Source organism: Lemur catta, chromosome 1 (genome assembly GCF_020740605.2).
Source record: "Lemur catta isolate mLemCat1 chromosome 1, mLemCat1.pri, whole genome shotgun sequence".
Taxonomy (NCBI): Eukaryota; Metazoa; Chordata; class Mammalia; order Primates; family Lemuridae; genus Lemur; species Lemur catta.
Window position 1 is genome coordinate 70830126 of NC_059128.1, and position 14981 is coordinate 70845106.

Consider the following 14981-nt stretch of genomic DNA (forward strand, 5'->3'; position numbering starts at 1 on the left):
TTTTATATTGTTTGAATTCACAGATTTCTATGATTAAAGTTATTCTGACTACTTATGACTTCCAATTTATATATTAGTGTTAAGTTATTTATGTGCCACTATTACAGTACTACAGTATTCTGAGTTTGCCTTTATGTTTACCATCAATAGTAAAATTTATACTTTCATATGCTTTTGTGTTGTTTGTTAGCTTCTTTTTATTTCATCTTTAATAACTCTCTTTAGCATATCTTGTAAGGCAATTCTAGTGGTAATGAAATCCCTCAATTTCTGTCTGGGCAAGGTTTTTTTTCTCCTTCATTCTTAAAGGACAGCTTTCTGGGTAATGTATTCTTGGTTGGCAGGTTTTCTTTTCAGTACTCTGAATATTATCATCCCACACTTGCCTGCAATGTTTCTGCTGAGAAATCTACTGCCATTTTTAGAAAGACTCCCTTGTATGTGACAATTCTTTTTTCTATTGCTATCAAAAATCTCTTTGTGTTTGGATTTTGACAATTTAGTTATAATGTATCTTCATCTAGACCTCTTTGAGTTCAATCTATTTGGGAATGATGTCAATTTTCCTCCCTAGATTTGGGAAGCTTTCAACCATTATTTCTTTAAATAGGCATTCTCTCTTCTGCTTTTGGTACTTCATAGATTGTATAGATTTGTAAGTGGTGTATGCTGTCTTCATTTTTTTTTCTTTTTGTTCCTCTACTTTCAAATGAGTTGCCTTTGATTTCACTGATTCTTTCTTCTGCATAATTGTGTCTGTTGTTGAATCTCTCTACTGAATTTTTCAGTTCAGTCATTGTGTTTGTCAGCCTCAAGATTTCCATTAAGTTCTTTTTTAAGGTTTCTATTTCTTTATTAAAATTCTCATTTTGTTCATGTATTGTTTCCCTGGTTTTATTTCATAGTCTTTGTTCTCTTATAGCTTATTGAACTTCAATATGATTATCTTGAATTCTTTGTCAAGTAGTTCTTAAATCTCCATTTTGTTAGGATTCATCATTGGAGCTTTATTAGTTTCCTTTGCTGGTGTTACATTTGCTAACTCTTTGTAATCCATGCAGCCTGACATTGTTGCCTGTGAATTTGAAGGAGCAAACAACTCTTTGAGTCTTTACAGGTTTGTTTTGCAGGTAAATAACTCCTCCTAAGGGGTCCCCAGACTGATGGAGCCATTTCTAGGGTCACAGTTGAGCAGGGCTAGAGCTGTATCACTTGGATGCTGCTGGGCCTGTAGTCAGTTCTGTGATTAGAGGCCCTGTTACTGGGGACACAAGAGGGCATAATCCTGGCCTGGTGCACAGTTAGATGGGGCTGGGCTGCCTCTGGAACCATGGTAAAGCAGGGTTGGAACTGGGTCCAGGACCACTTCTGATGGTAGGCCTATTACCAAGGGTTCAATGTGTATAGCTCCTGCTGGGTAGAGCAGGTAGAGAGAGGTGTCTCCCACCAGATTCCTATGTGGATAGGACTGCCCTCAGACCATAGCAAAGCAGGGCTGGAGCTGAGTCATAGGTTTTCTTCAGGGCCCAGAGCCAGGACTGAGTTTGTAGGTCTTCTAATAAACGTAAAGAACAGCATGATTCTTCCCAGGTCCACTGACAAAATGGGGCCAGTTGCAGGATTGAGATCAAGCAGGACTTGAGCCAAGACCACAGGGGAATGGGGTTGTTTCTGATCTACAACTGAGATCACTGTCAGTAAGCCTGCCACTGGCTAGCTTTCTCAAAGTGGCCCTCCTTGGTCTTGGGCATCACTGGGATTCTGCAACCTCCTACTTGGATGCCAAAGCTCCTACAAAGGCATTTTTGTTCATAAATGGTTGCCAAATTGTTAATACTGTGGGGTATACAAACTGGGACCTCCTTTTCTGCCATCTTGCCTATGTCACTCTCTGGCTTTTGGCAGTTTGATTATAATGTCTCAGGTGGGCCTTTTTGGGTTCATCCTATTTTCAGTCCTCTGATCTTGAATTTGCATATCTAATTCATTCTTCAGACTCAGAAGTTTTCAGTCATTATTTCTTCAAATAAGCCTTCCGATCCTTTCTTTCATCTCCTTTTTATACTCCTGGAGATTGGTTGGCTTGATGATATTCCGTAAGTCCTTTAGACTTTCTTCAAATTTTTTTTTTCATTTTTATTACTCTAACTAAAGAAATTCAAATAACCTAACTTTAAGTTTGCTGATTCTTTTATCTGCTTGACTAAGTCTACTACTGAATCTCTCTAGTGGATTTTTGGTTCAGTTACTGTATTCTTTGGTTCCAGAATTTCTGTCTGGTTCTTTTTCACAGTTCTGGTCGCTCTGTTCTCATTTTATTCATGCATGATTTTCGTGATTTCATGTGAAAATCTCTAACTATGATTATGGATTTGTCTATTTCCCCTTATTGCTCTATCAATTTCTGTTCAACATGTTTTAAGGTGGTGTAATTGTATGTGTACAAATTAAAAATTGTTACATCTTCCTGGTGAATTAAGCCTTTTAACATTTTGCAGTGTACTTTATAATAGTCCTTTTAATCTTAAAGCCTATCTTGTCTTCTATTAAAAGAGATCTACATAAGCTCTCTTTTGCCTAGCTTTTGCATGGCACATGTTTTCTCATTCTTTTACTTTCAGCCTTTCTGCATCCTTATTTTTAGTTGTGTCTCTCTCAAAGAGGATATGGTTCAGATCTGCTTTCTATTCAATCTAATATTCTTTGTCTTTAAAGTGGGACAGTTGGGGCATTTATATTTAATGTAATTACTGAGATATTTGTATTTAAATATATAATCTTACCATATGATTTGCTTGTGCTCTTGTTCTATGCTTATTTTACTCTCTTTTTTTGCCCTTTTCTGTTTTTTTAACAATTAAAAGCTTTATCCTAAAGCTTATAAAATGTTACCTTAATGTATGAAATTTATTAGTAATCTGAACATTTGTCATTTTTATGTATAATACAAAGGCTTTAACCACTTAATTCCACTTTCCTAACATTCTTAATTACATATATTGCTTTGTATTTAATTCTATGTATATTTTAAACTGTAAGAGACATTATATTATTGTTACAGGTAGTCAATATCCACTAATGTTTCCTCATAGGTTTACTCTTTTCATTTCTCCTTGATCTTTCCTGCATCTCTGACATTCCATCTGGAATCATTTCCTTCTGCCTTAACATGCTTTACTATCCTTTGGTGTGCATTATCTGCTAGTAACAAATTTTCTCAGTTACCGTCATCCTGGAAATTCCTTCACTTAAAGGATATTATTGCTGGGTAAAGAATTTATTATTCTTAAAGGATATTATTTCTGGGTACAGAATTATGGGATGGCAGTTATTTTCATTTAGTACTATGAAAGATATGATTCCATTATGTTTTGGCTTTAATTCTGTTGAAAAGTTAGGTTTCATTCTAACTGTTGCTTCTTTGAAAGTAGCCTGTTACTAACCCACTTTGGTTGTTTTCAATTTTTTTCTTTGCCTTTTGTTTCTAGAAGTTTTGCCATCATGTGCCTAAGTATGGATTCTTTTTATTTTGCTTGGGGTTAATGAGACTTCTTGAATATATACTTTGGTATTTTGTCAATTTTTGGAAAGTACTCAGCCATTAACTTTTCAAATATTGCACCTTCCCTATTACTACTTTCCTCTCTTTCTAATGTACTCTAGATCTTCTCATTGTGTCTGTGCCTCTTACCCTTTTATGAATATTTTCTATCTTTGTTTCTCATCATTCTTCATTCTGAATATTTTCTTCTGACTTCTCTTCCAGTTCACTGAACCACTCTTTGCCTGTATCTACAGTCTCCTGGAAAGACCCTTACCCCTTTTCTACCCCATTTCAAACAGTTAAAGCTCACAACCACCATTTAGCAATGTAACCAAAAGGACTGATGTTATTATTCTGAACTTGGGTTTAAATCTGTCAGTATAAGAAGTTCAAAATTGCCAGATCATGTTTATTCCTTAAAATCCAATCGTCATATCTATGGGCAGTGAGGCAACTTTCCCACCATCCCCTCTATCTTATATATTTGACTTACTTGTCTGTGTCATTCCATAGAATACAAGATACATGAATGCAATAATTTTTAGCTGTTCAATGCACTATTGGATCCCCAACGTCTAAAGAGTGCCAGGCATACAGAAGTAAGCACTCAGGAAATATGTATTGAATGACTAAGTAGTAGTACAAGAGATCACCGAACCGGAATTTTATGAAAATACCAATCAGAAACTTTATTTCTTAAAACAACAACAAAAAGCTGCATGGTTTAGTATATCAACTAAGTAAACACTAAAAATAAAAGACAGCCAATTAGAGTTTGACAGCAGAGAAAAAAACCCAAAACATCTGATTGGCTATTTTTGTTATTATCCTCCCCCAAATTGGTAGTCTTCCATGGATTTAGGGTTGAAAAACACTTTTCCGCTGCCCAGTTTGATTCCTGATAAAATGATATCATTGTGGTATGTTGTTGCTACTACTAAAGTCCATTTATGAAGGACAGAAATGAGTCAAGTAGCCCTCTAAGTTGGGGTGAATCTGATACTTGAATTATTATTCTACTCCAGTGACCATGTGTAGCAGCAATGACCCAATAATAACTATAGCCCAAGACCCAGTGAAGTCCCAAGTTGTATCATTTAATTTGACAGCATTAGGTTTGACAACTGTTAACTACCTTTATCCATCTTACCAAATCAGTTTTCTGTTCAATAGCCTGAGGGCAAAGGTATGGAAGGGTGGGATGGGGTAGGGAAGTTGTGCTGAACCAAATGTTGGTGAAAAGTTATCCTTTATCTTTTTACTTCATTTGTCTCATCTGTAAGGAAACATTTTTGAGGTGGTGTAGTGACAGTGGCAGCATACCTCTATGTTGGTTATCATTGAATTTATACATGCACCTCTGCGTGGTGAGAGAAAATTCCCATGCACAACATACTTAAGAGGCCTGCCATCCCAACACTTTTAGTAATCTTTTATACAAATGACTTTCCCCCCAGGAGTCTTTGTTTAGACTTTACTATAGAATCAACTAGATTTCAATCCTAAGACCTAATGTTTTCACCTGAGTTCAGTGGAAAGTTTTAAAGGTCCCTAGTATGTTTCTTTCTACTAAGACTACTAAAATGTTGTAGAATAATATTTAAATATTTATTTATCACTGGAACTCACTATACTGCCCCCTATTAATTTTCCTAATCAAACATTTTTAAAATATAAAATATATGCTAATTGTAAGAAGTCACAAATTACAGATGTATAAAGAATTAAGCTGCTCTGTGTTTTCCCCATTCTCTCCAAAAGTCCAATACTATCAAGTCTGGTGATTATATGCCCATCTCTTACAACCCTCATTAATACATAAACAAACATATAAACTCCTTGCCTCCACCACTGTTTTTAGAAAAACAGGATCATAACTTACACATTGCTGTTCACTTTGAATCAACAATAAATTATGGCCATAATTTCAGCTCAGATTAGCAAAACTAGTGATATCTGCCACTGTAATCATAGCACTGGGAATAATGATTACTGGTAACTTAATGTTAAGACTAGAATTACTCTGTAATTTTTCTGTATTTATAGTGAATTCCATATAGACCTAACAGTTTTTTAAACAGATTAGGTGATCATAGATATGTTGGATTGCAGAGAAAAGTAAGAGTATAGAGATGATTAAATGTTACAAAGTTTTTTAAGACATTTGATAATATGTCTGAAATAAAACAAAATAAAATGAAAGACCTAAGAATGGGCTATGAGACTGATAATACCTGTAAAATTACAACTTTCAGAAATGTGAGCTTTTATTATTACATAAAATATATCATTGTCCCATGAGATTATTTCAACATAAAGAAAAGTTAAGTGCTCAGTGATTATAGAACACATTAGTACTCAGAAGATTATTTCAACAAAAGCAAAGTTAAGTACCACGTGATAGTATGGAACATTAGTAAAATTGGGGTTAAATTTCTACGAACCTTGTCTCTATAAATACAATAGCTTTGCCAATAATTAATTTAAAATACCACTTTACACAAAGCTGTTTGAAAATTTAAAACAACTATATAAGGAAGAAAGAGCTTCTGAATAGTTACAAGTAAAAGTCTTGATTTTTCTGTTAAAGGTTATACATTTTAATATGATCTTTTGGTTGATTTATGTAAAGCTTTGGATTTTTCATTTTCTCAAGTCTGTCACTTCAGTGATGTACGGTACATTTTAGCATCAGGTTTGCCATAAGCAATAAAGTCAGGGCCCCATAGAAATTTTAATATATTTCCCCATTTTTAACCCAGAGCTTTCCATTATTCAGTTATTTTGTTTGGGATCCCATGTTTAGTTCATATCATTTTTACACTCATATAAATAATTTAAGATTTTAACTCAGAGGTATAATTCAGTAGATTAATTATTTAATAGAAAAGTTTAAGGGTCACATGTAAACTGAAAATCTAAATGATAACTTAAAACTTACACTAACAATCTCTCTAAATGTTGTATTTTACATTCTAGTTTATTTAGAGCATTTTCCTCTAACAACAAGATCAAAAAAGATAAACAAGAAGGGACTCTTATTAAATGGCATGCAACATGAAATTGAAACCCATGTCTCTAAGATTCTATATGAAGAAAAAAATTAAGTATGAAAATAACAATCAGTTAAATTAAAAAGTTCTTACTGCAGAACTAATAGCTGTTACAGAGGGTAGGAAGATGAAAAAGGATCAGTCCTCAAGACATCTGCAACCTAGAAGAGTAATAAGTCCTTACATAACTATAATATAAAGCTGAATAAAGTTACTTGTCCGAAGAAAGGAAGAAACAAAGTGTTATAGCAGTTCATCTTATGTGGCTAAATGTATAAGAGCACTTGAGTTCAATTTTACATGTGGGTAGGATTGTAAATAGTTAAAGGGAAGAAGAAAGGAAAGCAGATAAGATGGAACAAGCAAAGGCAAGAGAGGACAGAAGCAGAAGGCATAATAAGAGAGTATCCATTGGTCCAGTATTACGAGAACAAAAGATACATGTAGTGGAGTCCTGAGAGCAAGACTGAAAAAACACATTATGTCAATATATCAGATGGTCTTCAATTCATGGCTAATCATCTTATTCATTTAGAAAATAATTTAGTACTATTGTGAAATTTTATACAGGAAAATAAATATTAGAAAGAAAATCAATATAGCAATTAAATTAAATGTGGAGAGTTAAAAGTAAGGAGTCCACTTAAATTAGCTGTATCTTGTCCAAGACTGTGGACAAGATACACCTTAAACTGGAGAGATGGGCACAGGGATGGAATGATGTAAGAGATATATTAAAACTGGAATATAAAGGATTAGATAACCAATTGAATGAATGTTCATGGTAAATGAGAGATAGCTTAAGAGATGATGGCCAGTATTCTCTTCCTCAGTTACTAAGGGCAGGGGGAACCATTGTGTTAACTAACCAAATATAGAGAGTAGGTAAACTTGGAGGGGAAAATGAGTTCAAGGTTTATACCTAATGATATTAATACACATTGGCAGCCATACCCAGCAGCCAGTTAGAAATAAGGATCTAGAGTTAAAGAGAAAGAGTAGATATTAATTCAACGACTAGAAAGAGAGTGACTTGAGAACCATATGCATAAAGAGGTAAAAATTAAACTTGTAGGAAAAGAGATAATTCCAGAAAGAGAAAATGTTGAAAAGAATGGACCCATAAAAAGAACTTGAAGCATATGTACATGCTGAAGGTAAGAAGAAGAGAAGCTACTGAAGACAGAAGAAATCTTGAGAGAGAAAGAAGAAAAGTCAGACTAGTTACAGCAGTGTACAACCATTATAGAGGAAATTTTCAGAGAGATGGTGGCCATTGTTATCAAGGAAAAGGATTAAGGATTATAAAGACTGAGAAAAGGCCAACAGCAGTTCATCAAAGCAATTAAGGTCAAGCTAGATTGCAAATGTTTTATAGAATAAACAAAAACTGAAGGAATTTAGGGAACAGATTGCTTTTGAGAATAATATTCAAGGTGCCGCATTCTAGCTCTTACTGTTATTTGAGATGGAATGTGGTTAATTTGTTCATATGAGTTTGAAACAGCAGTGTGATTTTGATAAAACATGTAGAATAGTACTTATCATTTTTGCTCTCCAGCAGTTATTCATTTTTCTTTTGGTAATCATACTTTATTTTCCCTCTAAACAACCCATTCTCTACTATATGGGTTGGCTCAGAAATAAAGCTGGTGACTTGATCAAAGTTTTACCCTAGACCCTATGACTGATTCAGGGATGGGCCTATCAGCTAACTCAAGAGATGCAATGGAATTTCTGGGAAAGCAGCTCTCACTATTTCTGTCTGGATATATCTGAGAATACTGCCACAAAGCCTTTTTTGTTATTTTCAAAAACAAAACAAAACAAAACAAAAACAAAAACAAGAATAACTTCAAACAGTCGTAACTGAGGCAACGTTAACATATTAAGTTATAACAATGAAATTAAAAAAAGATGTCTAACAAAATTCCAATGAATGAAATCAAAGAACTAAATAAATGAAGATCTATTACATGTTCATGGATAGAAAGACCTCAACATTGTCAAGATGTCAATTCTTCCCAACTTGATCTATAGATTCAACACAACATCCCAGCCAAAATCCCACCAAGTTATTTTGTGGATATTGAAAAATTGATTCTAAAGTTTATACAGAGAGGGAAAAGACAGAGAATAGTCAGTGCAATATTGAAGAAAAAGAACAAAGTTGAAAAACTGACACTATCTGTCTTCAAGACTTACCATAAAACTACAATAATCAGGACTGTGGCATTGGCAAAAGAACAGACAAATAGATCAGTGGGACAGACTACAGAGCTCAGAAATAGACCACACAAATACACAAAAGAACAAGGCAGTACAATGGAGAAAAGATAGTCTTTTCAACAAATGGGGCTGAAACAACTGGATATCTACACATAAAACAATGAATCTATACCTGGACCTTATGTACTTTACAAAAATTAATTCAAAATCTATCATAGACCTACAGGTAAAACACAAAGCTATCAGACTCCTAAAAGATAACACAGGAGAAAATCAAGGTAACCTTGTGTTTGATGATGACTTTTTTAGAACACCAAAAGCATGATATAAGAAAGAAATAATTGATAAGCTGGGCTTCATTAAAATCAAAAACTTCTGCTCTGTGAAAGACACCACTAAGAGGATAAGAAGATAAACCATATAGAATGGGAGAAAATATTTGCAAAGACAAATTTGAAAAAGACCTATTATCCAAAATATACAGAGAACACTTAAAACTCAATAACAAGAAAACAAATAACCCAATTAAAAAGTGGGCAAAGAACATGAACAGAAACTTTTCAAAAGAAGATAGACTAACGGCCAAGAAACATATGAAAAAATGCTCAACATCTCTAATTATCAGGGAAATGCAAATCAAAACCACAATGAGACATCACCTAACTCCAGTGAGAATAGCTTTTATCAAAAGTCTCAAAACAGGCTGGGTGCGGTGGCTCACACCTATAATCCTAGCATTCTGGGAGGATGGGGTGGGGAGAATCACTTGAGGTCAGGAGTTTGAGGTTGCTAGGTGAGCTATGCTGACACCATGGCACTCTAGCCCAGGTGACAGAGTACGACTTTGTCTCATAAAAGAAGAAAAATGTCCCAAAACAACAAATATTGGCATGGATGCAGAGAGATAGGAACACTCATACACTGCTGGTGGGACTACAAACTAGTACAAACAACCTCTATGGAAAGTGTATGGAGATACCTCAAAGAACAAAAGGTAGGACTATCATTTGATCCAGCAATCCCACTGCTGGGTATTTATCCAAAGGAAAAAAAGATATTCTATAAAAGAGACATCTACCCTCAAATGTTTATAGCAGGATGATTCACAATTGCAAAGATGTGGAAACAACCCAAGTGTCCATGAATACTTCAGTGGATTAACAAAATGTGGTATATGAACACCATGGAGTACTACTCAGCCATAAAAAATGATGAACTACCTCTTGTATGATCCTGGAGGGAGCTGGAGCCCATTCTTCTAAGTGAAGTATCACAAGAATGGAAAAAAAAACACCACATGTACTCGCCATTAAATTGGTACTAATCTATCTGCACTTATGTGCATATATGGGAAGTAACACTCAGAGGGTATAGGGCAGGTGGGAGGAGGGATGAGGGGATGCATAAATCCACACCTAATCGATGTGGTGCACGCTGTCTGGGGGACGGGCATGCTTATTGGGCGATGCAAAGGCAATTTATGTAACGAAAGCATTTATACCCCTGTAATACTCTGAAATAAAAACTTAAAAAATAAAAATAAAAATGGGCAAAACATCCCCTCACCAAGTAAGATATACAGATGGCAAAAAAAAAAAAACCCAAGCTATTAAAAGACACTCAACATCATATATAATTAGGGAATTGCAAACTAACACAATGAGATAACACTTCAAACCTACTAGTATGGCAAAAGTCCAAAACACTTACAACACTCGGCGTTGGTGAGGATGTAATAACAAAAACTCTCATTTGTTGCAGGTGGGAATACAAAACTGCCTACTTTGGAAGGCAGTTTGGGAGTTTCTTACAAAACTAAATTGTGCTCCTTGGCATTTACACAAATGAATTGAAAACTTACGTTCACACAAAAACCTGCACATGGATGTTTATAGCAGCTTTATTCATAATTGCCAAAATGTGGAAGGAATCAAGGTGTCCTTTAGTAGGTGCATTGATAAATGGATATATTGAGACAATGGAATATTATTCAGCACTAAAAAGAAATGAGCTATCAATCCATCACAGGAAATGGGAGAATGCAAATGCATATTAATGAGTGAAATAAGCCAATGTGAAATGGCTACATACTGTATGATTTCAACTACATGACTTTCTGAAAAAGCAAAACTATGAACAGTAAAAAGATCAGTGGTTACTAGGGGTTAGAAGAGAGGGAAGGATGAATAGGTGAACACAAAGAATTTGTAAGGCAGTAAACTATTCTGTATAATACAGTAATAGTAGATACATGTCATTATACATTTGTGAAAACCCATACAATATACAGCACCAAGAGTAAACCCTGAAGTAAACTACGGACTTAGAGTTATAATGGTCTGTCAATGTAGGTTCATCAATTGTAATAAATGTACTAGTTTGTTGCTGGATGTTCATAGTGGGGAAGATGAGAAGGCAGAGGGTATAGGAGAACTCTGTATTTTCTGCTCTATTTTGCTGTGAAACGAAAACTGTTCTAAAAAATAAAGTCTATATATGGGCAATATATATAACCTGAACTTTTGTACCGCCATAATGAGCTGAAATAAAAAAAAAAAATAAAGTCTATTTTTTTTAAAGTTGTCTACAATCAATGTAGTAATGCTGAAAAATTACATTTTTAAAATCAGTTATAAAATAACAAGTAAGAGTTAATGACATTTTTCTTGATTGTGCAATAATGTTGAAACTCTTGAAACATAAATATATTCAAAACAAAAATGATAAATCACTTTGGTGACATCCAGTGGAATAAGTTCGATTGTCTAAATAAAGTGACCACATTTTCATCTTCATTTTCAAATGCCTCTGTATCATGACATTATTGGCAGAGATGGGAACAAGAAAGAGAGAAGGAGAAAAAGAAACTAGTGTGATGAAAGAAAAGAAATGTTACAGAATGAGGGTTGCAGATGAAGTAAAACGAAAAATAAGAGGCACATATCACACAGAGGTCATTGGGAGGATATGTTAACAAAAAAGAAAGAGTGAATCCTGAGGAAGTTGGCAATAATAATGAAAATGCCATTGACATTTTACCAATTAACAAATGGTTCCATTAACTTCTGATTAAGGTATGTTTTTCTAAGAAATAAAGAAAAGATAATGAGAAAAAACCAATCGTAATAATTGAGAAAATACTATGTAATTCCTTTGTATAGAAATGGCAGCTTAGTGAAAACAAAGTTCAAAAATGCTTTTCAAGAATTATGAATATAATTAGATGTGCTGTAGTTGTCAGGCACTGGGGACACCTAAAAAAAAAAAAAGAAAGAAAGAAAATGCACCAAATTTATTCAGTGTCAGTGAATATCCCACCTTAAAGAAGTAACACTACTATCTGCAATAGTACAAATAAATGGACCATGAAGTCCACTGAAATACCAAAACAACAAGGTGACATGTGTCTAAATAAAAATCTGGTGGTTTTGGTTTTCTGTGTGTTTACACAGCAGACAAAGTTGCAGAGACCTAGAAGTAAAGTTGAGTCTGAAAGATGTTTGGGTAGTATAACTTCATTCTCTTGAGGGGTACCAGATTTTTGGTAAAAGGTCACCAATAGTTATCAACCATTTTCAATCCTGTCTATCACTTTTCTGAAGGACTGACATAGGTAACTATTCTTTACTTGTGTAAACTCTCTCTTTCTGAGATTTCTGGCATTACCGTTCTTTTCCTGCCGTTGCTGAATTCTCGTTAATCCTCTTAATCCTTTAGATTCCCTATCATATAGTATATCTATCTATTGGTGTGCCTCAAGACTTGGGGAAAGGATACTAAGATACAGGAGACTTTTTCCAATTCTTTTTCTGTTGCTACTCTCATTTCCTCACATAATTTCAGCTCTCATTTCTATGGTGATAAATATAAAGCAACATCTCGAGGATCAGACCTTTTAATTGAAGGATCTAATCCATATCTTTATTCCAAAAGAAATCTTTAAATTGAAATTCTGCTGTATTTTGACAATCAGTGTATTTAAAATAAAACTCCTTATTGCACTTCTACCTCACTTTCCATCTTTTACTTATACTTCTGTTCCCATGGATATTTTTGGAAAGGTTTTATTTCTCCTTTTCCTCTCTTGGGTTTGGTATAATGAAGATCCAATTTATCCTTAAACCTTTCCCCTAATACTTATATACAATAACCTAATTCTTACCTTGCCAGATGATTTAATACTTGGTTTTATATTGTCTTGTCTTTTCATTTTTAATGTATATATTATTCTCTTTTCAATTGATCTACAAGCCCTTTAGAAATGTAATATCTTTAGTGTCATATAGAGCTCTCAAAACTATAAAAATCTGTAAAATTCGTAGTTATTGACTGAGTAGCTGAAAAAAAATCACCAATGCTAAAATCAATTTTCTTTATCCTGTTATCTTTTGTTACAGAATTATATATACAGAGTCAGTGCATATATCTCAATTTTCTAATGAAATAACAATCTTAGATTTACTTGCCTTGTCCTCCAAGTGCAATTCTAAAAAGCGTAGATAAGCCACAGGTGCAAATGCATCAGCTGAATGTATGACTACTTCTGATGAATCCCTAAAATACAAAAATTTTATAATGAATTTATTTACTATGTAAGTTATGGCAAATCACTCCTGGTACTGACTAGAAAAGACCAAAAATTCTTGTTTCGTATTTATTTCTACTGGCATACAACATGTGATTAATATATATTTTTTAATAATCCAATATGTAATTGGGAAAAGGACTGAGAATACTATCCTTTAAGAAAAAACAGTGAAACTTTTCATCTTTACTTGGACACACAGTTCAACTTTTAGGTTCACTCAAAGCTCTCTAAAAAATTTTGAGACTTAAAATCCTGTTCAATTTCATTTTCACAAATTTTCTTGGTATGGGCTAAGCTTTAAACATTAGTGCTTTATCTTCATTATTCTTTTCATTTTCAAGAGGTAATTCATTCAATGTTTCACACAAAATCTCAATTATCCTTCACAAAAGAAGTACTGGTGATGGGTTTTAAGCTCTAGATGAACTCTTCACACTGCAATATCATTGCTATTAAAATTGATTGTCTGACATAGTAATTACCACATTCAGGTAAAATGGTATGAACTGCTTGCTGGCACCATATGGATACACGTAAATTAACTCAACTTTTATCAAAGATACCCTGTAAAGCACATATGAATAACTAAGATTATGTGTGAAGTTCTAATAACTAATTATTTTTTATTGTTTATTAAGAGAGCAATGTTTTGCATTTCAACTAAAAATTTAAAAATAGAAATTACTCATTTCTCTTAAATGCCTTGGGAAGTAGTTCCATTGTTAATAGATTATTAGGATTTTGACCATTGTAGAACAGCAAAATAAATCTTTACTTTGACTCTTTGCCACTAATCTAAACACATTCTTGATTCACTTTTGTGATGCAAAGTTACTCAGCAGCAACAGAAGAAACCTCAAAATATTTGGCTCTAAAATATTAAATTTTCACAAGCAAAATATGTTTACTTCCCACCTGAAACATTCAAGATCAAGAAAAAAGTATGTTTGATGATAAAAAAACAAATTATCATTCATGAACCTTTAGTATAAAATATGCATCTTGCTAATGCTTAGGAAAAATAACATTAAAAGGGACATCTATGACATTAAAAGGAAAGCAACTTATATTAGAACAGAAATAGAATCATTAAAGAGTTGGGATCCTGGTGGAAAGAAAGATATATCTTGCCTTCACAGGCTACATCAACCAAAACATGTCTCCAGGTATGATAAGGAGGAGGAAAAAGAAAGTACAGGGGTGGCCCTCTTTCTTGCTACCTCCTGACCCTCTTGCTTGACCCCCACTTGGTTTGTTAGCCCTAACCTTGCTGTTTCTCCATTTCCTCCAGAGCTGCCTGCTCTGGTCCTATCTTGGCTCCTTAATCAGATTCAAACCTCAATTCCTGTTTATGATCTTACTCGTATATTAAATTTTAATCTCTCTGTTCCTGACCTTGGCCTTGGAAACTGACCTTGAGCCTTAATTATGCCTAATCTAGGCTGCTTGGCTTTGATATTCTTGACAATGGAGTCCACCAAAACTATAATTAACCTGAACCAATACTATCTCTGCGGAATGGACTTCAGGTTCTCCTTTCTTAGGTTAGTTATCCCCAACAAAAACA

General features: G+C 34.0%; 1 protein-coding gene across 5 annotated transcripts in view; it reads right to left on the reverse strand.

Annotated features, from left to right (window-relative positions):
* DPH6 (diphthamine biosynthesis 6) overlaps window positions 1-14981 on the reverse strand; it is a 206117-nt gene that overhangs the window by 24003 nt on the left and 167133 nt on the right. For 3 of the 5 annotated variants that reach the window (XR_006729291.1, XR_006729292.1, XR_006729290.1), the window contains one exon: window positions 13293-13380. Coding sequence is in view for 2 of the 5 variants with exons in the window: in XM_045527884.1 (XP_045383840.1) it covers window positions 12027-12080; window positions 13293-13380 (142 nt within the window). In the remaining 3 variants the exon portion in view is untranslated. Of the gene's footprint in view, window positions 1-10710; window positions 12081-13292; window positions 13381-14981 lie in introns of those variants that run through there. The other 2 variants (XM_045527884.1, XM_045527868.1) reach the window with 1 other exon arrangement.